The sequence below is a fragment of the Caloenas nicobarica genome, chromosome 2 (genome assembly GCF_036013445.1).
Source record: "Caloenas nicobarica isolate bCalNic1 chromosome 2, bCalNic1.hap1, whole genome shotgun sequence".
Taxonomy (NCBI): domain Eukaryota; kingdom Metazoa; phylum Chordata; class Aves; order Columbiformes; family Columbidae; genus Caloenas; species Caloenas nicobarica.
The window spans coordinates 135,002,840-135,029,783 of record NC_088246.1 but is presented as its reverse complement, the minus strand read 5'-3'; the positions used below and the strand labels follow the sequence as shown (position 1 = coordinate 135,029,783).

The 26,944-nt window shown below is 41.9% G+C and overlaps 1 protein-coding gene across 2 annotated transcripts in view; it reads left to right on the top strand.

The window, feature by feature from the left end:
* The window catches only part of ZNF704 (zinc finger protein 704), an 89,141-nt gene that overhangs the window by 38,809 nt on the left and 23,388 nt on the right, over positions 1–26,944 (top strand). For both annotated transcript variants that reach the window (XM_065627127.1, XM_065627129.1), the window contains exon 3: positions 26,725–26,828. In XM_065627127.1, coding sequence (XP_065483199.1) covers positions 26,725–26,828 — 104 coding nt within the window. The remainder of the gene's footprint in view (positions 1–26,724; positions 26,829–26,944) is intronic.

Below are 26,944 nucleotides of genomic sequence, written 5' to 3'. Positions count from 1 at the left end.
CGTGCTTTAATGAATTGATACCCTCCCCTGTTTAACCAGGCCAGCCCAAGACCTGGACTGATTATCTACCTTCTTTTTTATTAGTAGTATTGTATGATGCTTCACTGGCACATAGAGAAACTGTACAAGAACAGAAATGAAGTAGCTGATGAGGAAGCATCATTTTGTTTTCTTTGCATGTAGTCCTCTCTTTGCCAGTTATCCATCTGTATTGTTGAACTCCAGTTACTTCTGGCCATCTTAGCTCTTGAAATCTTTCTGGTTATTTCATCCAAAAGCCCTTTATTGCTTATTCTCCACATGCTTTCCTTGTGCTGAGCTCCATGTTTTCTGTGGCTTGCACAACCTGATTACTTCCACAGGTCTTTAGATATTCCTTAAACTGCCACTTTTGCCCAGTGTTACACAACAGATTGACCACCTCTGTCTGTTTTTGGGCATGCACCTTCTTTTGCAACTAGTGATGGGGCATCTGCCCATCTTGCATCTTATGGTTTAGATCCCTGCAGATCTTGTGTTATGCAGATCAAAGAAATGTGAATTAATACATATCATTATGAAAAAGCCACATAAACAAGTCTTGCATGCAATTGTGGTACTTGTAAGAGGTTTTCTAAACCATCCTTTAAAAAGTTGTAAATAAGTTATGGTTTCTATCTACATATATGTATATGTACGTGTGTGTGTGTGTGTGTGTATATATAAGTATCATTGAAACAATCCCCATAAAGGATATGTTTTATATTTCATAGATTTTCAGAACAACCTTTACAAAATTAGATTATGTTTAAAAAACAACAATAACTAATCAAAGTGTGCCTATCATGTTGACTGTCCAAGAGGGAATCATTCTGTGCATCTTTCGAAAGCAGCAGAAAAACAAGTCTTCTATGTCAATAGAGTTCTTCCATATTGTAACTCTTCATTTACATATTTTCTGCATGGAGAGGCTTATCAAGCAGTAAAGACTAAAATTCTGTACCATTAGTCATTAAATTGCATTTAATCTTTCTGCTGCTGTGTGCAGATGGAAAGAACATGGGGAAGAGCTTAGGTAAAAAGTTTTTTCTCCTAAATTACAAAGCTAAAATTACTTTTTTTTTTTTTTTTTTAAAGCAGAAGCATTACTGACACATTTCGTTAGCATCTTTTGGGGCAAAGTAGTAACGTAGAGAGGTGAAACCATCTGTCATTTCATCTAAACTTTCTGCTTAGCCTTTGTCCAGATTAATTCCAAGCATCCCATTTTGGCAGGGAGAAGAGAAAGGTTCAAGCTTTTTGACATTTTAAGAAGAGTAAATATTGAAGGGGAAGTATGTATCTTCAAACTGCGGTAGAATGATGCTACAGAATTCAAATCTGGGGGCCAATTGACAAAGACTTTGATGCTAAGATGAGAGATTTCCAAACAGTTCTTCATACTACAAAGTCTGTTTACCAGATTCAAAATTGGCACTTGGATCAGAAGGGATGTTTTGGCTTATTTTCCTCTGCCGAAATCTTATTTTCTGAAATCTTCAGCGTATCAACATGCAACTCCTTACATAGCAAGGCTAGGCAGGATTCCTCAGAGTGGAAGGAGATTCAAGGATGAGCCGAAGCGTTGGTGCAGACTTTTCTTTCCTGCATCCTGTGTTTGTGTAAGTCCCGAAGTTGCACAGAAATCCTCCCCTTTGAGGGGGTCAGGCCTTGCCTTACTGTGCCCTCCTGCTCTTGCACTTGCCACTCACTAAAAGGACTTGGAACTGCTCCACCTGACAGCCACAGTGGGAGATCAGAGGGTCACAGAATGCCTACAATCCTTTCCTTTGGACTTGATGTTTTGTAGTAGTGTTTGCCTCTGCAATGCTATGGCTGAAGTATGGTTTTGTTAATGCATTTATTCTTTTCTGGGCGTATGTGTTTTAGTTTTCTTAATGTCATATCTTAAAATGTTTTTGGGACTTGTATTAGTTTGAAATGATGAGGCTTCCTGCTCATTCGTGGAAAAATTACTCTGCAGTTCAGTGAGCAGTGAACCTCTTCTGTTTTGTTTCTGTGTTAATATCCGAAAAAGGTGCTAGTCCAGGAATGACACCACTACACTAGACACTAAAAACGCTAAGCAAAGACACAGCCCTGAAGTCCTCTAACCTAAAACGTCCTCTGACCTAAGAGTCTGACTTTCTCCTCTTCTACTTGTGCACCGGGCAGGTCATGTCAGGTTGGAACGGTCCTTTGCCCCTCTGCAACCCCTTTCCTCGTGTCCTCTGACTGATTTCTTGTTCTGGTTCTCCCAAGTGCTCCTCAGACATTTTTAGCACTTTCAAAACATGCTGGTTGTGCTCCCCCTGAGGTGCGTGGCCTGGGTGGCTGGAGGATCCCTCTTGCTGTGAGCACTTCTATCTTGGCCTGGACCGTGGGGCACTGACTTCTGGATGTGTCCTGCTGCCCACCGCCTTCACTGCTGTCGAGCGCACTGCTTCTGGAGCTTGTCCGTGCTTGGTCTCTTCTCATTTTCTAGTTTTCACATGCATCTGAAGACCTCTAATCTTTTTTCTTCTGAGGCCTATTTTAATTCTGTATGATGCTGTCTGCAAAGCTCTTCAGGTGTTACCAAGAATCCACTGTGTGTCTTTTTTTTCTCCAAACTCTGGAGTTTAGACAGCGTAGTTCAACAGTCAGTATGAAGCCTAGAAAATCCAGGAATTTGGAATTATGGCTGGCAAGCCTGTAAACCTCCTGCAGCCATATTCTGTCACTCTCATATAGAGCAGAAACCTGGTCCCTTGGTTTTGAGCTGAGCTACAAGGCAAGAGGTGATACTGCACATTAAAACTATGTTACTTAGCCTTGGATACGTCAACTTAAGTTGTTTTCCATAAAAGCTTTTACAAGTGGACAGAAAAAAGTGTGTAAAATTTCAAAATTGCCGAAAGCATATATTTTCATGTTTTGTGATGAATACATAGCGATAAGGTTTAAGAGTGTTCTTAGATCCCAATTTCAAAGATACAGTGATTTCAAATTGGGTTCATATTTTTGAAACACCTTGTATTTCTTCCCCATTTCATACTCATACATGGGTTTATATCCTATGCCCTTGCGAAGAAGGAAACCTGATCGCGGCGTGGGCTGTTTACCAGACCAGTAGATGCTTTGGGACTGAGAGATGTTTCCAATTTTGTTTCATTGGGTGGTATGCTGACTGCATCGGACAACTGAGCTGTGCTTTCTACTGCAATCAGCAATTTTATAAACTTCGCCAGTAAAATAATAACTTTAATTATTGAAGAGTATGAAATAGACCTAAATGAGCTTGTTAATGTTCACTGTACTTACTGAAGTTACTAAGCTGGTTATGGACCTGGGCTAGCGTAGTTAAAAGAGTAAACAAATGTGGCTGCCCTTTCTGTTCATGGACGATTAGGAAAACACCTTGGATTTCTTCTGCAGGTTAGTATCAAAATTGTTCTCTGAGCATTTCATTCCCATACATTATTTCTGTCTATAGGCTTTTTATTAACCGTTTAGTTTGTCCGTTAAGTAATCCAGTATTAACAGGTTTCGACTCATATATTTTTTGTATTTGCTCCTTAAATGTCTGATGGCTAACTGAACACGGTTAGAGAAATGAGACATTTTAGCAGCACTTTTCCAAACACATCTGTTGGAGACTTGGTTTTGAGAGTGGTTTTGTGAGCTAAAGGTCATGAAGTTGCATGTTCAGTGAAAATCAAGCAAAAGCATTGAGCAGTCCTTTGAAAAGTACTTGTGGATCTTATTCAAAGGCATGTCTCTAATACTTTTTTTTTAAAAAAGTATTTTTTGAGCTGGATGGATAAATATGCAGTTTCATTCTTTTCCAAATAGCAAGATGTATCTTTTGTGTCTATGCTGGAGCTGTGACTGACCTAACAGGACAAAACCCATGGCTTTAGCGGCATGTCCTCCAGCTTCTGTTCCTTCTACCTGGATTTATCTGTATATAATGTTGGGGGTTTTTTTTTAGAAAAAAAGCTATGTCAAAAAGCAGCAGAAATCCTGTGGAGGAGACAAGGAGTGAGTGTGAGCGTGCGCCCACGGCTTTGCAAGCATGATGTCATTCTCATTTGCACTGCTGGGGGATGAGCTCATCGGGGAGGGGTCTTGCAGATTTACAGCTGTGCCAATTCATCTCTGGTTCGATTAACGTTCTCCACGCTCCCTCCTTGAACTAAACAACAGGTGCTGCGTTATGAATTATTTAAAGACCTATGAGAGCTTCTACTAAATAAAATGAAGCATCAGTGCAAAACAAAAAAGAGTGAACTCTCTATTATGCTTCCACAATGTTGTTAGAAAATGACATGTCTATCATTCCCAAAAGGATAAGCAGGTTTTTTTTTTCTCCCTCCTTTCTTGCTCCTTTACATTTTTGTGCTACTAGTTTTCAACAACAATCTGAGCTGCCTTTTTGTGGGTATGTAGATCTAATACGTATATGTATATATGTTTCTTGTTTAGATACAGTGTAGCATTGACAAGGTTGTATTATTCCACTCTATAGCTGGCTTTTCATTTCTAATAGGAATTTAGATCTAAAACTTGGACTGTTAGAAAATGCCAAGCATAATCTTAATCTTTCCAGAGGGCACATTTACACTAATTATTTACTAATTTTTTTAAAAAGAATCTGTGAGAAAATATCTGAGAGCTAAATAGGTTTGCCATTCACTGTTTTCAGGAATTTGGCTGCCTTTAATATGAGATAGTTAGGATTTTCCTTACACAACTTTTTAAAAAGAATTTTAAAATCCTGCTTCCACTGTGAAGGAAGTTGGCCACCTAAAACAGCTGAAGATCCAGTCTGGGTTTTTTCAGAGAAACCATGCCATTTTGCAGTCGAGTCAGAGCAGCTGTTTGAAAATCAGATAAATTATCTGGGAACTGCTGCTACTGTACTCAGCCTCCTGCATTGCCTTGGGCTAGAGGTGTTAGCGGATTTGTATACTTACATTCCATTATATTCTCCTCAGAAATGCATTTAACAGATTTTTCCAGAGGTTAAGATACTAGGTTGAGATGTCGGGTGCAAGCGGTGAGAGCAGAATTACGCCTAGCATCTGGAAAAATACTTTGGGACATCTCTAAGAAGTGTAACACGGGATAGTTGTTCAATATTATTTGAGTCTCTTGCAGTTGACTGGTACATTCTTCTTCAGTGCAACACCTACCTTCTGAGACGAGGATAGGGCAAAATTCTCTGTTTCTAAAGCCCTAATTGTTGCTACTAACTGAAAGAGCTTTATAGCATTATTCACTCCTGATGTAAGGTACTTCAGCCACTTCCCTTAGATGCATCTGTCTTACTAACTGTGGTAGAGCAAGCGATACAAATACAGGGAAATCTGAAATTAAGTAGAGGTTGGGTTTGAGTTATGACATCTGGTTACTCTTGTATCACTGTGTCCCCCTTTCAGATTTGGGTTTGGGGTGTGGGGAGAGTCTGGCTGAGTACCCCGAAAGTGAACAAACAGCTGAATATTTTGCTGGGGAATAATAGTAAAGGAGCTTGTTGCTGGGGAGGTAACTCAATCCAAAGGTCAAGCTGGCTTTATGAGTACGTTCATCAAGAAATGGCCCAATAAGAAAAACATCATTTTCTAAAAATCACTGCAGCCAGTTAGAGTATAGAAATTCTGCACTAGCCATCTTCTGCTCTGAAGGGAAAAGAAAAATATTCTCTGTATATAGTACCACAGGTAGATTTTTAATAAAAAACCCCTGCTTCTGCTACTGAAGGTGTAGAAGGGCTTAGTGTAATTCTTGCAGTCCCTATAACTTGAACAGATGAAAATATTCTAGAAGCAAGGGGAGCAGGTAACAGCTTCAGCTGGGAGCCTGCTAGTGCTCCTTGTCCTTCTCCCGCTCCAGGAGCATTAGGAAAGTCTGGAGTAAAGCAAATAGACTTGCAGTTTAAGTGCCTTGTTCCTTATAATCAGCTTTATCTGCAACAGACAAATTGCATACCATGCTAGCTTGTATACTTTCAAAATAGTAATCTTTTAATTTCACACCACAAATGGGAGTGGTGCCAAAATATGCTTATTCAGAGGTGAATTCAAAATATGTTCAGTGTTAACAACCCAGCATGTCCTTCTGAACAAAACCACTAATGCTGAATAAACACCATTTAGTTTCCAATATTTTACAGCACTTTATGTACAGCTGTGCTCCAGGATGAACTTAATCTTCGGGACGGCAAGCAGTTTGCATTCAGAGACAAAACCGAAAATAAGCCTGCTACCCAAATTTAGAATTGTTGAGGCAAACCCACAGTTTGGTTTTGTTGAAGTGAAGCTTAATGAATTGTTTTGGAAAGTTGCCTTGAAATGCTGTTGAGGCTGCTGCTGGTTCCAGGAGTAGCAGTGGAGGGGATCTGCTCTGAGTTTCACTGCTGAGTTGGTAGCAGTGGCTGATAGTGATGGTGTAGCTGGTGCCGGGCAAACTCCTTCACTTTTTTGCCTTTCCATATGTAAAATTGGGACTATTTTACTGTACTTTTGGGGGTCTCCTGGGAAGAGCTAAATATGACAGGATGGTATGGTATATCTTAATTTTAGGAAGGGAGTTACAATTAAGCTTGTCAGTCAACAGCAAGTACCTCGGTAAAAGTTGTTGATTAAACGCAGGAGATTTCTTATTCTGAAAAACTTAGTAAGAATGGGATTTTCCTTTCAGGTGGCAGAATGTAAGTATCTTGTCTACGCTGTCATTGCAGTCAGGATACCTCCTCAATAGAGAGGCCAGTTGGCTTAGAGGTCACTTGATCTTGCCCTGAAGGAAGCACTCAGTGGGAGGTATTGGCCAGGGAGAAGCATCCAGCGCCATGTCAGATGCTCTCAGGTATTCGGGATGCTGTGGGGAGCTCTGGATGTGACCCAGGAACTGCCCCAGACCTGGCTCAGGGAGCAGCAGCTGATGGCTGGGCAGGATGTGCTAGGACGTCTCAAAGATGCTGGATGCCTGAGTTTAGTCAAGCCCAATCTAAACCCTGGTGCTAATGGCTGGTGCCTGTGCTCTGCTCTTTATTGTGACCAGGTTTCTGTTGACAGCAGTGGGAGTGTGGGCATGTAGTCCACTTGTATGCATAGTTATAGGTGTCCTGAACTGGAGCTGAATCCCATGCCGTGTAAGCCAACTTTGCATCTATTTCTAACTCATCCTTTAACTGAAGCTAAGTGTCGTGTATCCCAAGGTTTCGGTTTAAAAATTCTCAAAAGGAACATTTTTAAAACACATTTATCACTTGCGGTAGTGGTTTGTAAAACTTCCTGATGCTTTTAAGACAATTAGTTTTAAAATGCAAAAAGGTGTCTGTGAAAGAATTGCTTCTTGACAGAAACCCGTACTTCTCTTTGCAGATCTCACAGCCGGAGCAGCACTGGGTGTTGCACTGGCAAACACACAGTTCAAGCCATCGAGGTTAAAATGTGGGGCTTGAGCAGGGGCACTTGGAGGCAGATGCAGTCCTGCTTTTCTGCTAGCCCTGATAAAGATACAAAATTGGTTTCAGAGCTGGGACCAAAAAGCATCCCTCAGTTATGGTGGTCAGGGAAGCATATGGAAACTACAAATCAAGTATGATTGTGGGAGACTGAGAACAGTTAGTGCTCTCAACTATACCCTTTTTTGTTCCCAGGAAACTGAATTAATCTGGCTGGAGGCAATATCTTACTACATTTAAAAACTTAAATACAGGCATGGGTGTCCTGGATTTGCTACCAAAATATTCTGAATATTTTTTTTTTGCCTGTTGTTGGCTGTATTTTTTAAGATAATGCTGCCTGTAGGTATGGCGGGAGAAGATGGGTCTGAGGGTGGGAAGAGGGAAACCACGGCTTGGTTTCGTATATTAACAAACTCAACAAAATGTGGTTATTAAATCTGGGGCTGGGGTCTTGATTTCCTGAGGTGCTGCCAAGTTTTCCAGGTTCCCGCTGATGTCAGAACTTTGCCTGGGAGATGGGGGATGCAGGTTTGAACTTCCTCTGCTGGCATCATGGCCAGTGGTCCAGCGTCTGGGCCTGATCCTGAGCTGTCATGCTGCGGTGAGCAGCAGCGACACAGACACACACAGAGTATTTCAGGAGCTCTTGTTTTGAAAATGATTATTTAGAAGGGACCCGACATGTGTGTTTTCCTGTGGCCATTTCTAGTACACAGTTTCCAGAACTGAGTTTTAAATTAAAGAGAACATTTTTTCCTGGTTTGGAAACAAAAGGCAATTTATCCACATAACTGTTGCTTAATCATGCATTTAATTCCCCTAAATAAATAAGTAAAATTGAAGTAATTAATCACATTTGCTTCCATAGGGCTGAAGTCTTGATACAGATGCATTTTAATCCTATAGTAGACATCAAAATGGCAGTTTCTGAGTGGATGGAGGTTCTGTTCTAGAGAAAAAAAAATTGCTAAGAATCTTGGCATGAACTGAATTTCACAGGATTAGATGCTTGATATTTATGGCAAGTACAATAGAAGTAAAATATTTGAAAAAAATCTTTAGTTCTTATTAGCTGACTATTTGATTTTTCTAATCTGAGGACTTCTCAAAGAATTTTATGCAGTGCACTGGTGGTACCCTGCTTTTTGGTTGTTTCCACAAGGCTTGGAATAGCCAGTCATGCACAAACCCATTGATTTTAACAGATTTGGTTTAAAAATAGCACAGGGAAAAGCATCACTTTGCTAAGGAGCCAAATATTGCAGAAACTTCTTGTGGAGTCTTTTGCGTTCCCTGCTGGGTTTTTCTCCAGTGGAAAATTAATGGAAATTAAATCAAGTAGCAACTCACCAGGGCTGTCAGCTGATTTCTGAGTAGAGCAGGTATTTATTTTCTCTTTCCACCAATAACTATATTCTTGTCACTGCTATAAATGAATTTTAAAAAGCGTTACATAATCAATTGCTATAGCACATTAACAAGCTGTGGTTCGAGTTGTTAAACTTCCCTTGTCAAATTGTATCTTAACTAGGATAAGAAAAAGGTAACATGTAACTTCATGAAATATTTCTGCAGTGGAATACAGGGGATAAAAAGGGTACCCCTTTCATCACGTCTGGTTTTTGTTTAGTACAGAGGGCTGTGGGCTACTGAAACAAAATTTTGGCTAATTAATTCCCCCATCAGTCTAACATGGGTAAATGTAGTATGTAAGTGTGCGAGATCCACCAGTCTGTACATACAGCTTTGCTATGTCATGTTTTAATGCACAGCTTGAAGATGCATGGTTTTCATCTGATAAAGTAGTGAAAATCACAGCTTTCCTGGGGGAAAAAAAAAAAAAGTGGAACATGGATACTCACCTAAAACTTCATTTAAGAGTACAGTTAAAATTCTGACTGAAAAAAAATTTTCTTTAAATATTTGTTGTTTACAGACTTCTGTTCATAGAAGTTGAAGCTGAAGTGAGGCTCAAGTTAACAAAGATAAATGTTGACACCACAGATTTTGTCCCTGTGATGTGGTTTTGGGGACAGGCCTTATTCAGATCGTTGCCAGAAATTATTAGAGAAAGTCTCTCCCTTTCATAGCTGTCTCTCCCAGTTTTTGAAGCAAATACCCCTTTTCAGAACTGACATTGTTAGAACCCCCAACCCACTCATAATGACTCAGAAACACTGGGTATTAGTATTGCAAACATTTTGCAGTGTTAGAGAACATATTAAATATACTCTGGAAATACTGTTCCATTTTGTGTTTGGTGAGAACAGGCCTTGATTGCTAGATTAAACTTAAGCTACTTGTGAACATTTTTGTGAAGGCAACTTGTAAAACATCACATATTTCTCTGACTTCAGTGAGTCTTCTGTGATTTTTTTTCTGTGCTGGTAGTTTTAAAAAAAATCGACTGAGAAGAAAACTGCTTCTTGAGAAATAAAAAATAGGAAGATGAATCCAAAAACAAAGCCTGCAGTTACTTTTTTGATTACTACATTTGGATTATCCAAAATCTTGACTGTTCACCATGGCAATAATATTGCAGCAAAGTTGCACTAGACATTTGGGCTTCCCTGTATAACTCATATGCCCTCTAGGCTAAAATGTGAAATCAGGTTAACTTCTGTGCATCTGTGATTCAAGAGTGATGAGTGAGACTGTGTTGATTATGTTGCTTGATTACAACAACTGATTGTGACACCTTTTTTTTAAAAAAAACCCCAACAACTTCTTTTTTGGGAAGTCGCCACCTTAACATTTTCTGAAATACTGATCCTTCCAAGTTGCTGTGTTGTGTGCCCTGAATTACTGGTTATTCCAGAAAAATCATGACTGTGAACATACATGCAACAGCATAGTTTTATTTTGCTTTAGATCTTCATGAAATATTTTGGAAATATTATATTTTTGACAGGTCTTCCACGGTCAAATGATTAAGGTGGGTTAAGATACACTCCTCTGAGTCTGGATACCAAAATAACATGTGTCTGCTGGAGCTGACAACACATGAATATGTTTAAAGAGCCCTAACACATTAGCTTTATGCTACAATTGTCGGTTCTTGCATCAATAAATGTTTAAATTTGTCTCAGATATGTTGCTTGAGAGTGAGGTATGCTGAAGGAAGGTGTGAATTACAGAAGCTGGCCACAGCTTTTTGCTTTCTTGTTTCTTTTTAATGTATTGGACTGTGTGTTTGCGCTCAGCACTATTCAGTTTAAAATCTGTGTTTTCTAATTATTCATCTTTGGCTAAGGCCTAGGTGTTACTTAGGTGTGTGTTTATCTAAACGACACTAAATTGGGGAGAGACTTTTGTGTTTACTAACAGTTCCATTATCCAGGCAGAAGCACAGAAACCAGACCAGTTCAAGGCAGTGGGAATCTTGTACATCCCAGTGCCGGGGCTCTCTGGCTGCTGTCGGACCCACGGGAGCAGGAGGGAGCAGCTTTGTCTTTCTCCTCCTGGGCTGGAGTCTCTGCTGTGCAGCTCGACCACAAACGTTGTAGAATCATAGAACAGTTTGGGTTGGAAGGGACCTTCAGAGGTCATCTAGTCCAACCCCCCTGCCATGAGCAGGGACATCCTGAAAGGGAACATGTTGCTCAAAGCCCCGTCCAGCCCGGCCTTGAATGTCTCCAGGGATGGGGCATCTACCACCTCTCTGGGCAACCTGGGCCAGTGTTTCACCACCCTCATTGTAAAAAATTTCTTCCTCATGTCTAGCCTGAATCTCCCCTCCCTTAGTTTAAAACCACTACCCCTTGTCCTGTCATAACACACCTTGCTAAAAAGTCTATCCCCATCTTTCTTAATGGCTCCCTTTAAGTACTGAAGGGCCTCAATAAGGTCTCTCTGGAGCCTTCTCCAGGCTGAACAACCCCAAGTCTCTCAGCCTGTCCTCACAGGAGAGATATTCCAGCCCTCTGATCATCTTGGTGGCCTCCTCTGGCCCCTCTCCAACAGGTCCATGTCTTTCCTGTGCTGAGGGCTCCAGAGCTGGACACAGGGCTCCAAGTGGGGTCTCACCAGAGCAGAGCAGAGGGGCAGAATCACCTCCCTCGACCTGCTGGCGATGCTCCTTTGGATGCAGCCCAAGATACGATTTGCCTTCTGGGCTGCAAGCGCACATTGCCGGCTCATGTCCAATCTTTCCTCCACCAGCACCCCCAAGTCCTCCTCTGCAGGGATCATCAGATGTCAGCCTGGATGGAGAGTCAGGCAAAATAAAATGGTTGAGGATGAAGCCTTTGCTTTTTCACCTCCCATTCCAGTGTTGTGTTGTTTTGTTTTGTTTTTTCCAGGTTTCTGCTTTGGAAGGGTAGGGTTTTGCTACTTCCTGGTACTGCAGTCCCAAAGGCAACGCAGTTGGTGTTGTACTGCCAGGACTCCATGTGCTGCTCTTCATGAGCCAGAAGCGGCAGTGAGGAGTCACGCAAACGTCATCCTTAGAGTTATTTAAAGAACAAGGAGAGCTTTTTAAATACAAGGCAAGGATGCTGACACGCTTGGCTTTCCTAAGGCGAGCAGTCAAAGCCAGGAGAGGATCCACAGATGGACGCACGGCGTAGCAGCCCTGCTGGTTGATGGATCCCTCGTGACAGAGCACCCCGCAGCTGGGAGGGCAGGGAGGAGAGCAGGCGTAAGGAAACCCTCGCAGTCTGAATCTGCCCTTTTGTTTATTTTCGGTTCTTCAAAACATGGTCCTAAATTTTGCTCGTGAAATGTTTTTTAGAGACCGTGACGTTATAGATGCTTGCTTCAAAGTGATTTATCATGCTCTGCATATTCTGTTCATAGCTGAATACCTCTTGTTAGCAAATGCTGTTTGTGGGACACAAATGTGTGACTATGATTTTTTTCTGGTGTTATCAATTAACAAGTCTCTTTTTAATATAGTCCTTTAAAGTGAAGGACAAATGTACATCTGGCGCATAGTTCTTTATCTTATTTTATATGAAATTAATGAATCAAAAATTCAACTATAACATCCTGCTCAAGAGGATGGAAGATAAGATATTGACCAAAAAAATGAATGGTAAAGTGATGCTTTTCTAATTTTCTGTGCACATGCACACATGCTCTTTCTCTCTCTTCCCAATTTACCCCAGTTTAGTTGCGTACTTTATCAAAACATTAGTAAAACTTCCAGCCATTGCAGTTACTGCAGGCTCTGCAACTGCTCTGCGCTGTATTTCTTCACCATTAGCTGTCATTTTCTCTCCAAACCGTCATGAATGTTGTTGTAGTTGGCCAAGTTATGAGTCCCATAGTTCTCAAAGTCCCAAGTCAAGCAGTTCTTCCCTATGGACTGAAGCACACTGATATTTTGGGGGGATGTCTCCGTGTCCTGTCAGTGATCAATACCTTCCTGATAATGCAAACCAAGGGGTGAGTTGAACCTACTGAAGCTGCAGCCACAGTGATCAGGGCTGTAAGCGTAACGTCTTCTTTCCCTGAAAAAAAAGGGAGAGTTATAGATAATTTACAAAACTTTAGACGTCATCGACAGCAGGGCAGTGGGCTGCAGTGGTCTGGGGTCATACTTTTCATCAGCAAGCCATCTTTACGCTAGTGCTGTCATGGGCTTCAGCTTACATGTTTTGCTACCAGAGCTTGCTGCTGCCAGGAGGAGAACCTGACTCGAGTGTTGGAGCCAAGTGCTTTGGGATGAGTGAAAGGAATAACTGCACGAATTGAAGATGGTACGCCCTGCTATGATAAACTTGTGCTTCCTTACAGCATGCTGTAAAGAAAGGTGCTGGCCTGAATTTGCTCATCTGCTAAGATCTGCTTTGCAAACAGCAGAAAAACCTGTCACATAGAGGACAGAAAGCAATTCCCACTGTCCAGGGGGGCTCTTTGCTGGGCAAGTTATCAGATGTGCCTCCATAGTCACTGGTGTCAGCCACACCATACTGGTGGGACTGGGGGCTGGGGGGGAGAAGGGGTTTTTAAAGCTAGGCAGAGATGAGATGGGTAGTGCATCCAGGAAAACTTTCCTACCTACATATTTTCCTTAATGTCAGGTTATATAAGGACTGTACACTGGAGGTAAAATAAGGCAAAAATCACCCTAAGTGAAGCGAGGGAATTGGTGACCTAATGAGTTGTGCTTAGGAAGGGAAGAGAGTCAAGGTTGTGTGTGTGTGTGTTAAGTAGGGCTTGTTGGAGGGAAGTAAGAGAGAAATAATACAATTAATCTATTTTGAAAAGCCAAAAGGTGATGGTAGCCAAGAGACTGCAGTTGAGCTGTACTGGCAGTTCCACTGGGGCCTGGCAGCTGCATTGCAGTTTTTACATCAGTATTGAGATGCGCATAGGAGAAAGAATAAATTCAGTTGCCTTAATTTTTCTGGGAGATAAAAAAAATCAGAACATATGGATATTCTAAAGGCAGCTTACTCCTTAAGTAAAAATAGTAAATTTTCAAAACACAGTAATGTTTTGCAAAAGTAGTCTCTAGCTGCAGTGCTACAGGTTGCACAAAACGTAGTGTATCTACAGGATAGTAATGTAATCTACCTCTCTAGAAGTGGTCATGTTTGTGTCATACTAAAAACTGCTGTCAGGTGAATGCCGTGACTCTGTGCAGGCTGCATCTCTGTTGTCTGAAGGAGCTGACATCTGAACTGGGGCTCCAGGAGAGCAGCGAGGAGGGGGCTGTGCTTGTCCAGGACTGCAGAGAGGGCTCCATCAAAGTGGGTGTTAAACAGGCACCAAGCCCTGCCTGGCAGCTTCTCACGGGCTGAAGCTGCTCCTTTTCATCTATTTTAAGAAAAGATTGATTTATTTATTTGTTAGCGATTTTATTTAACTTAGCCTTTGAGTTTTCATTAAATTGTAGCAACTTTGTTGGGTGTTTTGGTTTTGGGGGTTTTGGGGGTTTTGTGTGTGTGTGTGGTTTGTTTTTTTTTTTCTCCCGGAAATTTTCTGATGGCTGTAGCAAAAGGCAAGTGTGCTAGGGGAAGTCCAGCACTGTCTGACATCTGGAATGGATAGTCTAGACCAAGCATTTATATATAAATTTTTATTTTTATATATATATATATATATACACATGCACATTTATGTATACACATATATATACATTTATATATACATATATATACACACACACATATATACACACACACATATATACACACACATTTATATATACATTTATATATAAATTACATTTATACAGTCCTAAAATTACATTGGGCCCTTTGAAGGCAACCGCTGGGCTGATGTGGCCCCCGGTGAAAATGAGTTTGACACCCCTGGTCTAGATGGTCTAGACTTTCTTGTTTTCTTGTCAAAGTCATTCTGTTTTACACAGATACCTCAATATTCTTGTGGAGAGCGCGGTTATTCCTGCCCGGGATGTCAGGGGCAGCCGTGTGCACACACTGCAGAGCGCCCAGGCAGGGCTGGATGCTCTTGGGCGACCCAGACCTGCCCACACTCCGGCTGCCGGTGGCTTCTGTGGCCACAGGAACCCGGCAGCCCTGGGACACCTTGGTGTGGCCGTGCCCCGTGGGTCTGACTCTGCCCAGAGGCTTCAGAGGCATTTCCTTCCTGCACGTGCATCTCCTTCAAATGGTCTGGCAGATTTTACTTGTTTTATAGTGTCTGGTTTTTTACATCCACCATTTGAAAAATATCTTCATTTCATATCCATGCAGTGAATATTTAAATCATGGGATGAGAAGGTGGGCATCCATGAGGTTGTGTTTGGTTCCTGTGGAAGAAATTAAGTTGTTAGGGATCTTTGAAAGGGTTGAACTGTTGTTTTAAAGACAAGAAGAAAGATTGGTGTTTAGCTTAAATATATTTCATCCTTGCAGGAGGTGGTTCAGAGAGAGATGGCTTTGTGCTCTGTTTGTTTCAAGACCAGGTGCCCTTGTTGAGACACTTCATGTTGCTTAGGTCTGGAGATCTTCTGATGGTGATACCTCACAGTTCATAATGTCAAGTTCAAATTTCAGGTGCTAAACAAACAACAGAAACCTCTCACCTGTAATTGTAAGATTTAAAAAACCAACCAAACAAAAACCCAACCAAACAAAAACCCCCAAACAAACCAACAACAAAACAACCTTCCTGAAAAATCTGAAAGCCCTAATGGTAAATTGCATCACCTGAAATTAGATTATACAGTGGAAAGTGATTATACAGTGTAGAGAGTGTGTAATATGGTTTTACTTACTGCAGAATATATTTTCAATGTGATGGTATCTATTTAAGTCTGTAATCTAGCATGCTTTTTCCTAAAACAGAGGGACGCAATCCTTCTTTAAGTCTTCAACACCTCGTCAGTGATTCAGAACATCAACTTGTCTCCTGAATCCTCATGGCATAGAATCAGTGAAGGCAGTTTATTGCCACTGAAATAGCCTCAGGGGCTTTGCTTTATATTACTCACGTTTAACTTGGAGCAACTTGCGGGTTGCTATATATTATATCAAATAGTGACCAGGTCTCTGGCTGACTAAGACATTATCATGCAGAAACTCCTGTTACATTTTCTTCCTCATCAATGGGGTGTATCCTGAACTGTGGCTTGATAAACATAGGAAGAGCTTGGTGTGAAGGAATACGGAAGTTACTGTGTGTGTTCATGTCAAAAAGGAAATATATAGAAGGAGTCATCATAGCAAATAAAGCAATGATGAGCAGAAGTTGCACTTCGAGCTTCTGTTCTCCGTGTCTGGTAGTGTGAAAACACCAGGACAGTCAGAAAAGCAACTAAAGCAAGCCTGCTAAAAAGTAGTATTTGTCTCCTGAATAGCATAACTGGATTGCAGTGCTTCTTGCTGTCAAATATGACTGAAGCGCAGACGTGAGGACAGCGTACAGCGGAGGGACATTCTGTGGAAGACTATCCCAGAGCCATAGCTGATAGAAAATGTATTGGAAGATCTAGAGCATTTTGTTTGTGTTTTTTTTTAAGCTGGTCACAGAGTGCAAGGAAATCCATAATTCCTGGAAATGGATGGTATGTTGATCATGGTGATGTCCCTATTCCATCTCCCTTTGAAACAGTCAGTGCTGGTCACCGAGCACCAGACCAAATGGCCCACAAAGCCCCACATATGGAGTGTGAGAGTTTATGCATCCCTGATATTTGCATTACCTTCTGCCCTCCCTGGAAAGTATCTGGAAGTGTTGTTATCTCTGTAATGATCTTTCTTGAGAAAATGAAAACTGAGAAAGGAGAATCATGACAATCTGGCCTGCAGTCAGGTTGGGTGTAAATATAAATGTCAGTCACGTATGTTCCTTTTATTTTAAAGAAAACATTTTTGTCACCCTTTCAAAAAAAATTCATTAATACCAACTGATTCCAACTTCATTAGCTGTAAACAGATGATGAAGAGAACAGCAGTGGGGCTATATTGTTCATTACAGGTGACTGAGCTATCCTTGTAAGTCAAATCAGAGATTTCAGCTGAGACAGGGGAATACTACTGTCCTTGTAGAAGATATGGCCAAGACCATAAAAAGAACATTTGGAACAGCTCTTTTCACAATGGATGTACTCACATCAACAAATGAAGAAGACAGATTTGTAGGATGATCAGGGAAATGGAAAGAGAACCCATCAGAAGAGCCATACCTGGATGCTCTCCATGGAGTGTGTATGTATAGACAAAATAGGTTTGAGCTGGCTCTCACAGGTACCATTGTCAACGTAGCCCTGCAAAACTGATTCAAGGATGTGGTGATGAAGGGAAGGCGGGAGCGGAGAGGACAAGATGAGCCAGCTCTATGCCTTCCCTGTTCTGAGACAGGTTTCTAATGGATTGAGAAGGACAAAAACCCTGTCGGTTATGAGGTGAACCATGGTGTTTGTCTCCTGGATCACTGCAATAGCAAGGAAGACCCTGGAAGATGCTTTACGGTGCTGTGACCTATTGGCTTGTGTATACCATAGAAAGTATGGCTTAAGGTTTGGAAATTCCACTCTTTGGGCTATAATATCTCACCTTGGCAGGAAGCAGAGGATCATCTCAGCAGTGTTTCTGCCTCTAGTCTCCAGGTCTTTTTTGGCAGTACTGGTGGCTGTGGGCAGCCGTGTCCAGAATTCATGGCTTTTTTCTCTCTAATTCTCTTTACATCTAGCTTGAAAAAATGAAGACTCAGAAAGCTCAAAAGGACTGATTAACAATAAACAGAAACAGGCCCCGTGGGTCTTTTTGGAGACTAATGTGATTTCAGCAAAGTGCTCACCATCTTGTTCACGTTAGGAGTTTTATGTGGCAGCAGGGCAGTAAGCTTTTGTGGTTATTTGATTTGATGAGAGGACAAGGGGATAAATGTAATGTAGACTTATAGACTTTTTCAAATGTTTCATGTATATATATGTTTTATTAGAAAAAAATGTATATTTTAATGTGTGGAGGGAAAACAGTGGTTAAATATTGCTTTAAAATTGACTTGCAGCAGGTTTTTATCGATAAATTGTGCTACCCAAATTATCCATATAGATGTGTTAGGACTACAGGTAGGGATTGATATTTTAAAACATATTTGGGGAACGTTAGAATTAAATTCATAGAAATGAAAGTCAGCAAGGTGGTTTGTATTGCGTTGAGCAGCACCTCTTGGGCGTTGTCATGAGCAGCCCAGCCCCTTTCCCTGAAGAAGGCATCTGTTCTTGGAAATGTGAAATTTTCTTTCTGTAAACAGTACCCTGTGCTTGTGAACAAGCTAAAACAGTAACTAAGGCAAAGGCAGAAAAGGGCTGAACGTGAATATATTTGGTAATATTTTGAATAATTGGTCTGTTGCTTCAGGGTGCTGTTGAGCCTTGGTTTGTTGTTTGTTGCATCAGCAAGTGGCCTTTAAAGTAGAGGAGATGGATCAGAAAATTGTCAAGGTTTGTGGGTGACTGTAAGGGATAACTGTTCTCTGCAGGGTTCTGTTATTACTTTCTGAATTTAATTTTTGCTTTGCACTCATAATCTATCAAGTGATTACCATTTATTTGATTGCTCTGTTTTGAAGCAGATAAATTCTATTTTATATTCCTATTTCAGCTTCTGTTGTTGCCCCGAGGGCTCTTTGCCAGATAAGTTCTCCTGATACATCACAGCTGTTTGAGAAGTAAAAATTATTCATTGGATCAACTTTTTCAATATATAGAATAAATTGTTCCTGTAAACTGCAGCTTATCTCCCAGTCTTGAATTTGGCTTGCTTAACTGTTCCCATTTATGCAGAGCATTTAAAAACTGTAGATCCTATCAACAGCCAAAAATGAGGGCGGTGTTTTACTGCCCATCCTCTCCCTCCCCACGCCCAGCACGCTGTATCCTGGAGTCGTAAATCCAAGAGCGAGACCTAGAGTTCAGTCCTGTTCCCACTTGGATAGGTTTGAAGTTTCAATTGCTTTTAAGAAAGGCAGATGAGTTGCTTAAGAAGCAGTGATAAAAAGGCTTCTATGAAAAAGGCATTTTCCATCTGTTTTGCAGGCTTTGCCTTAAGCAAACTTTTCTGGGGAGTTGTTGGGGGCAAAGCAGCTCTTCCTGCCATTGGGCTGCAGAGGGGACAGTGGCAGCAGCAGCAGCAGCATGTGTCCATGGTATGTGTTTGCACCAGACAACAGAAATCACAGTAATTTCGCATCTTTTTTTGTTGCTGGTGCAGCTCTGCCAGCGCTCCCCGAAGAGGTTTGGTGTGGTGGTAGCTACAGAGCAGCCAGGGTCGCGTCATTTCTGTGATGCTAGATAGAATCATAGAGTAGTCTGGGTTGGAGGGCACCTTCAAAGCTCAACTGGTCCAACCCCCCTGCAATGGGCAGAGACATCTTCAACTAGATCAGATTGCTCAGAGCCCCGTCCAGCCCGGCCTTGAATGTCTCCAGGGATGGGACATCTACCACCTCTCTGGGCAACCTGGGCCAGTGTTTCATCACCCTCAGTGTAAAAAATTTCTTCCTCATGTCCAGCCTGAATCTCTTCTCCTTTAGTTTAAGATCAGTACCCCTTGTCCTGTCATAACATGCTCTTCTAAAAAGTCTGTTCCCATCTTTCTCAATGGCTCCTTTTAAGTACAGAAAGGCCGCAGCACAGTCTTCCCAGAGGCTTCTCGAGGCTCAACAACCCCAACGCTCTCAGCCTGTCCCCACAGCAGAGCTGTTCCAGCCTCTGATCACCTTGGTGGCCTCCTCTGGCCCCTCTCCAACAGGTCCACGTCTTTCCTGTGCTGAGAACTCCAGAGCTGGACGCAGGACTCCAGGTGGGGTCTCACCAGAGCAGAGCAGAGGGGCAGAATCACCTCCCTCGACCTGCTGACCACGCTCCTTTGGATGCAGCCCAAGATACGATTTGCCTTCTGGGCTGCCAGCGCACATTGCTGGCTCATGTCCAGCTTTCCATCCACCAGCACCCCCAAGTCCTTCTCTGCAGGACCGCTCCCAATCCTTCATCCCTCAGTCAGTATTGATACCAGGGGTTGCCTTAACCCAGGTGCAGGACCTTGCACTTGGCCTCGTTGAACCCCATGTGCCCCTGTGGGGAGGAGAGGGGCAGGGGAAAGCATGCTCTGGGTGACCCCGGGGACGCGCCTGGCTGGGAAGCAGTCTGCCGACTTGGAGGGGACGGGTGAGACCCCCATGTGTGTGGGACAGTATGTCAGTCAGCCTTTGGAACCAAATGTCATGTTTTCTTGGTTATCTAAATCTATGAAGTGGTTGAAAAAAACAAGTAGATCATTTTCTGTCAAGTTTTAGTGCCTTTCACAATGATGGCCAGAAAACATACTTGTTTTTGTGGAGAAGAGGAAAAGTGGTGCGTTGTCTGACGTGAGGAAAAGCAAAAGACTTTGAGAAAGCTGGCTGCATTACACACTGCTTTCTCTTTAGTTCTTCTGTTAAACGTATTTTCTATTCCAGGATGCTGAGAACACCCTGTGAATATCTCCTGTCCGATATGACTAATTTGCAGAGACTTTTTATTGTCTTTATACCATTACTGTCCAGATAGAAAATCGGTATCTGTGTTAGCGATGACTCTGTCAGCTCATTTTGGGCTCTAACAGACCAGCCAGGCTTCCAAAGGTCTGTCAAATAATCAAATTGCAAAATGTATCAGCTTGGCCAGGGAGAGGTGGAGAGCTTTAAGGTAGCATTTGATGCATTTTTCTTTCTTCCTTGAGAAGTTCATGTAAATGCGATTTTTTAGGAAAAAAGTTCCTAATTTTGTATAATAAAGATTTTTATAATAATTAACTTCTGGTAGCTGTCGGTATCCAAAAAATTGCTTGTGTATAACAAGGACAGCACACACATAAAAAAAGGCAAGTTATTCTGTATATGATGAACTAGTCTGCAAATGTGACAGTTAGTGTGGAAAACATTAATTTTATGTTTGGCTTTGATGAGCAAAGGGATAAATCCCTAGCTTCTAATTAGTGCATCATATTATTGTATCTCTGCTTCAGATATCAAACACAAGTTATCTTTTTATATGTGTAAATAGTAATGCTCCCTTATGTTTTCAGATGTAGCATTATAGTACTGTACTGATTTAACATAGTATTTGAAAATATTTCCCTTTGCTTTTAGCTTTATTGTGAAGTTACAGCTTTTACCAAAGAGTGCTGAGGACCTCGGACTGTTTATATGGATCATTTTCTTTCTAATTTTTGCTTTTGTCTTTGGCAAGTAAGTTAATTATTAGTCTGCATAATCAACAACTGAACATAATAGCAGCCAGCAAGATTGTTTATTTATCTGTACTGTCAGTATTTTGAATTGTTAGATGGTAACCAAGTATTATTGTAAATGTAAAGTATTTTATGGATTAAGAATATTTTGCAGCATGATACTGTAGATCTTTACTCAAGAGAGAAGAGTTGCTTTGGGTATCTGGAGTCACAGCCACATGCTTTTGTGTCTGGTTCCGTGTTAGGGTGTTGCCCTTGCCATTCATGATGAATTGAAGAAACCTAAAATTTTACCTGTAGAATGTAATTTAGGATTTTTATTTCTTTCAGAAGTACTTCTGTTATTACTAGTGCACTGATTACAGTGATTCATTATAGGATGAATCATATTTTTGGTGTACAAAAGCCTGTAACAACATGTTTATCTGTCAGTATTGGTACAGTGCTCGGTATGATGACATCTGTGTGATGTGGCTATAATCAGGTGGTCAAAATAAGACTTCAGGGGTCTCTCTATGAGCATTTAGAAGTATGGGAAGGAGAGAGCAATTTAAATATACTGTTATTTTATGCTAGTTATAGCATATTAATGCATTCTTATTTTTATGGTACTTCCTTAACAAAAGATCAAGGTGTTTTGTGAACCACTGTCTTAAGCTGGTTTTTGGGTGGAGGGCAGTAGCCACCTAACATAGTGTATCAGCATGTTTGTGCTTGAATGCTGCTGTTATTGATCAATCCTAGTTAACATTTTTTATTTTATTAATTTTTTATTGCATCCCTCTAGTGAGGATAGCAGTAAGAAATAGGTAAGCACATCTCTTTGCCAAAACAAAGAAAAATATAAGACTTAATAAATCAGAATGTTTAGGGCATATGGGCTTCAGGTGTTTATCGCTTAGCAAGTAGGACAAGAAAAGACAAGCTCAGCGATGCTGAGCAGCAGAGGGACGTGGCTCTGGAGAAGATGTCTGGATCTGTGACCATCAGCTTCTGTAGCCAACCTCTGCTTGAAGTGATTGGAAATACCCTTCCCCTTCCCTTCTCCATGGGCTCACCTACTGGGGCTGAAGCTTCCACCTGTTTGCAGCCTGGTCCTGTTGGCTGCAGGACGCTGCTGCCCCCGCTCCCCCCTCTCACCTTCTTGGTGGGAGCAGAGCCCTGGTGAAGAAACACTGCCTCGTCTGCCGTCATGCCGCGTCGGAGCAGCTCTGGAGCACAGGAGGGCACTTTCCATATGCTGAGCCTGAGCATCATTGCTTTGAGCATCGCCGTGCTGGAGTTAGAGGTTGTGGGCCAGGGAGTTAAGTGAAAGCTTCGGCATTGTGAGCAGGGAGAATTAGTTTCTGTCTTTTATTTTTCCTTTGCTTAAAATGAAGTTAAGTTGTCCTTTCAAATAAGGTCAATTTTATCAAAAACACCTGCTACCACTACCAGTTTCTCTGCTAAAAGATTATTCTCTAGAACCCTTCAAGTGTGGTTGGATAAAGTACTAACCTAAGATGCAGTCTTTCAAGAGGAAGAATTGCAGGCTTTTTGATCTAAGCCAGGCAAATAATAAAGGATAGACCAAAGATGTCAAAAGTTGAATAAAATATGTATTTTTAAGGATTTTTGAAAGTTTCTTTTTAAAAACAAAAAGTTCCAGCTGTAGATTGCGATGTGGCTGATGAAGAGAAGAGCTAACAGAGGTGTGGTGTAGATGTGTCCAGGTGGGAATGGTGCTTATTGGGAAGTGTGGAGGTGGCGATGGCCAGAGTAGGGCCTGGGCACTCGTCATGGAGGGAGGTCAGGAAGATGCCTCCTTGCCAGAACATTGCTAGTTGAGAGGAACCACACCATGGTGCAAGCGAGTGGTTTGGGACACTTGTGTAGTCTTGGACTTGTTTTGGACCCTCTTTTGCTCATCCTTTGGAGCTTAAATCCAGCCTTTCCTTGTGGAGAGCTCTGAGAAAGATGTAATAGTTTCTTAACACCATTAAATGAATTTTTTTAAATGGTAAATTCATCAATTAAATGAAGGAAAGGATCGTATAAGAGTGAGGGTTGTAACTAAGTTGAATTTGAGCTTGGCTATTAAAGACGACTGTTTTACATACCAGGCTGGCCAGGTTAGAGTTTTGCAGGGATCAAGTGAAACCGTTCTCCTGCTGAGGAAGCAGGGAGACATGAAGCCAAGAGACATGAGGTTGTGGTAAAAGTGCCCCCAAGTGCCTCTAACTTCTGCTGCTTATGTCTCAGCCGGTTCATTAGAATTCAGCTATTGACATATGTTTGGATTTATGAAGACTTGGAAATAAAGGATCCAATACTGTTTGGTCTCAAATACAGACTGGGCGGACACAAATATATTGGTCCAGGTGTTGGGAGGCTGCATTTGGAGATTGGGATGTGGGGTTAGAGGAAAGAAGAAATCTTCCTAACTATGTAATAGGTGATTTTACATCATGTTTAGATTTCTTTGCACCTAATAACAGTATAAGCAACGGCAGGGATTATAACTTCACTCTGCAGAAAATTACCTTAGCAATGGTGGAATTAATGGTTTGTGAAAACTGATGTGTAACAGACAAGTTATTCTCCCCTCTGAGTGCCAATACTGTTGCACAGCTGCATGCAGGCTCACTTTCCAGCAGAGAAAGCTGGAAAAGGCTGGGGCAGCCTGAAGCCATTGACTTGCATGTGATGCTGACTAAATGCAGATGCCTTAAGTGGTTCCTGTCTTCAGTTTTATGCTTTGCCTCTCTCTCAAAGGCTGCTGTTCCCGCAGGGGTGCTGGCCGAGCAATACATGAAATATGCGTGTTTACATTTATGAGCCAAACTGTAAAAATGTGTTTGGGAGCAGAGTCACATAAGTCAACACTTGTAGCTGCTAAAATTCTTGTGGCTGGGAAGTAGGAGCAGAGCATTCCTTGTTTGCTGGATGCAGCCGAGGAGCGATAAGTGATTCAAAATGGTTAGAGAAAAAGCCCAAAGTTTTATTTATTTGGGCTTTCCCTATTGAAAACCTGTTAAATTGGATCAGGTGAGAAAAAAGCATTCCAGTAATTGCAAGATTGTGGCTTAGCATGACCAGAAATGGCAGGGGGGCTCATGACCTTTCCTGTCCTTTGCCTGCCTGTGAAAACTTTTATCTTGGGCACAGGTTCAAATGCTGACAATTTTGGGGCATTATTGACACAAGAACAGAGCAAAGGGTGGTTTCTCAGAGTGGCAGTCTGAGTCGTTTTTGAGGAAAAATAAATGCATCAGTATGGAAGAGCTGGAAGAAGTTAAATTCACAGACTATTTGGAGAAACTTTGGGATTTGCTCTGGATCTAGACTGTGACATCTTGACACCAACTTAGCAAACGCTTGCAACAACAACTGTAGCGTGATTTTGCAATTCTGCAGAGGCCTGGACAGGAGCACATTAGTCCCATTGCCACACACACAGAAGAGCCTCGTTGGAAGGCTGATTGCAAACACTAGGGACCACCTTCTCCAGCGTATCGGGAACCTGTGGTCTTTTTGTCCTCACATGTTGCAGAAGTGCAAACATTAGTGGTTTATCCACAGCTGGTTAAAGGAGTAGGGACAGTCGGTGTAGTCTTGTAGGAGTGGACTACAGAGCAGCTGAATGCTTCTCAGGAAGTGGATTTTCATACCGGGGTATTAGGTAATTGGAAAATCATCTGGCAGGGTTGGTCTCCAGAAAATGTAGCATCTCCATGTCATCCCTCATGTCATCCCTGCGGAAAAGTCTTCTGAGCCCGGAGGAATTTGGCATTCTGAGTGAAATACTCCTCTGCAGGCAAGAGGACCTGATGGGTGACAGATTCAGGTATTAGCTGATTACAGCAGATATCTGAGACCTTTCCAGTACTCAATGACAGCCATATGGCTGCTCTGCTCTTTGCAAAAGCCTTGGCTGAAAGAAAGGAGGGGTTTTATGGATATAATCAGAAGTCAGCAGGAACCATCATCAGCGTTTCAGTTCCAGGCAGTGATGTGTTACAAAAGACAGTCATGAGAGCTAAGCTGTTGTGCGGTATGGGAGAGTGTTCATCGGCATCTGCGTGGGTCCTTTCATCAGCCAGAAAGCAGCTGTGAACTGTTTCATGGACAAGTTTGAGCTTTGCTCACTAAAGTATCAAGAGGCTTTGACTGTAGCATAGTTTCCAGTTCATGAGCCTTCCACCTGATGGGTGAAATGGGATTCTAGAAAGGGGACTGCAGCTGGCATGTCCTGTTCCTCTTGGTGACGTACCCATCAACAGTTGATGGAAAACATCAGGTAGCTGAATGCTTCTCATATTGGGCTTTAAATAAAGGCTCACCCTGATCAGTTAAACAGAGCTCCTGGCAAGGCACAGAGGGAATTCTAAAAAAAACCCCACAATGCAGAATAGAGAGGGGGGGAGGTGTTCTTTTGTAAGAGCAAATTTAACTTGATCTCTGGTAAATGAGAAGATGGTCTTGGATGATCAGTCACATGTTTTAAAGGAAATGTTTACAAGAGGCTGCTTTCATTCCCCTGTCCCACAAGGATGGATAGCAAAAGTCTGCTAAACCTGTTGGGTTTATTAGTTTTATTTTGGTACATTCACTCTTCAGAAATTGTACCTTGTCAGGAAAAGGGTTACTTTTTTGGGAAAAAAAACGATAGTATATACATTTTTACAGACAAATAAAATCTTGCATTGTCTTAAGAAAACGTGACTCTTTGAGTAGTGGGTCATTGAAGCCTGGTTTCTGGAGGCACCTGTTGTTCTCCAAATCTTCTCCTCCTTCTCCTGGAAAGCTGGCTGCCCCCCTCTCCCTTCCTACCCCTTCTCCGTGCCCTCTCCTCTGAGTTAGGGCTGGTTCCAGCAAGGCTGAGCTAAGGCAGCAACTGGTCCCTCTGTTCCCGCTGCGCTGTGCTGCTGGCACAGGTGCCTATCACACCTGCAAAAAAATCTTCACTTCCCCCCTGCTTCCCCCAACACGCACTGGTTTTCTTGCCATTTACTTATTATTTTAAATAATTGGTTTATAATCTGACCAGGAAAAATTTAGGATCAATCTTTCAGAGAGACTACAGGAAAGTTAACAGTGTTAAGCGGAAGCAACAAAAAAAATATTGCATCCCTTAGCTCCAGTTCATAGTTCTTCCTCACCCTACAGAGAGTAGTTTATGCTATTAGTGTTACTAGTAATTTTGCCTGGTTTTGCATCTCCCTGTCTGCATCCAAGAAAAAAAAAAACTTAAGTACACACTTAGCTCTTAAGGATATGAATAGTTGAAATTCTGAAAAAAAAAAAAAGGAACCAAGTCAAATTTACAGAGGAACACAATAATCCTGACAATTTTATTGAAAGATGTGTTCTCTTTTGCTGCTGTTTTTCTTTCCTGTTTACACTGAGATGGTTTGCTTAAAGTAGCCACTTGATATGCTTAGGTTGCCAGAATACAGAAGCTTTGAGAACTCGGCTCAGCAGCTTGCTTTTGTTACTGTGCTGTGCTGGCTTAGCGTTTGGACTGATACTAAAAAAGTAAAAAAAAAAAAAGGCAAACACTAAAAAAAAAAGTTAAATATTTGCTGATGTGTTTCTTGCCTCCCATTCACTGTGTTGCAGAAAATCTTCAGAAGAACTGGACATGGATAAAGTAACAGCAGCCATGGTACTCACCAGTTTGTCCACCAGCCCTTTGGTCCGCAGCCCTCCTGTCCGACCCAACGGTAAGCCTGCAGGAAGGGGGGCTGGGGCTTGTTTCCAGGAGCTGTGACTGTGGTGGAGGACAAAGTGTGAGTGTCCGTCTTCTGGCAGTGACCCGTGCGTGCCGGGGATCACACCA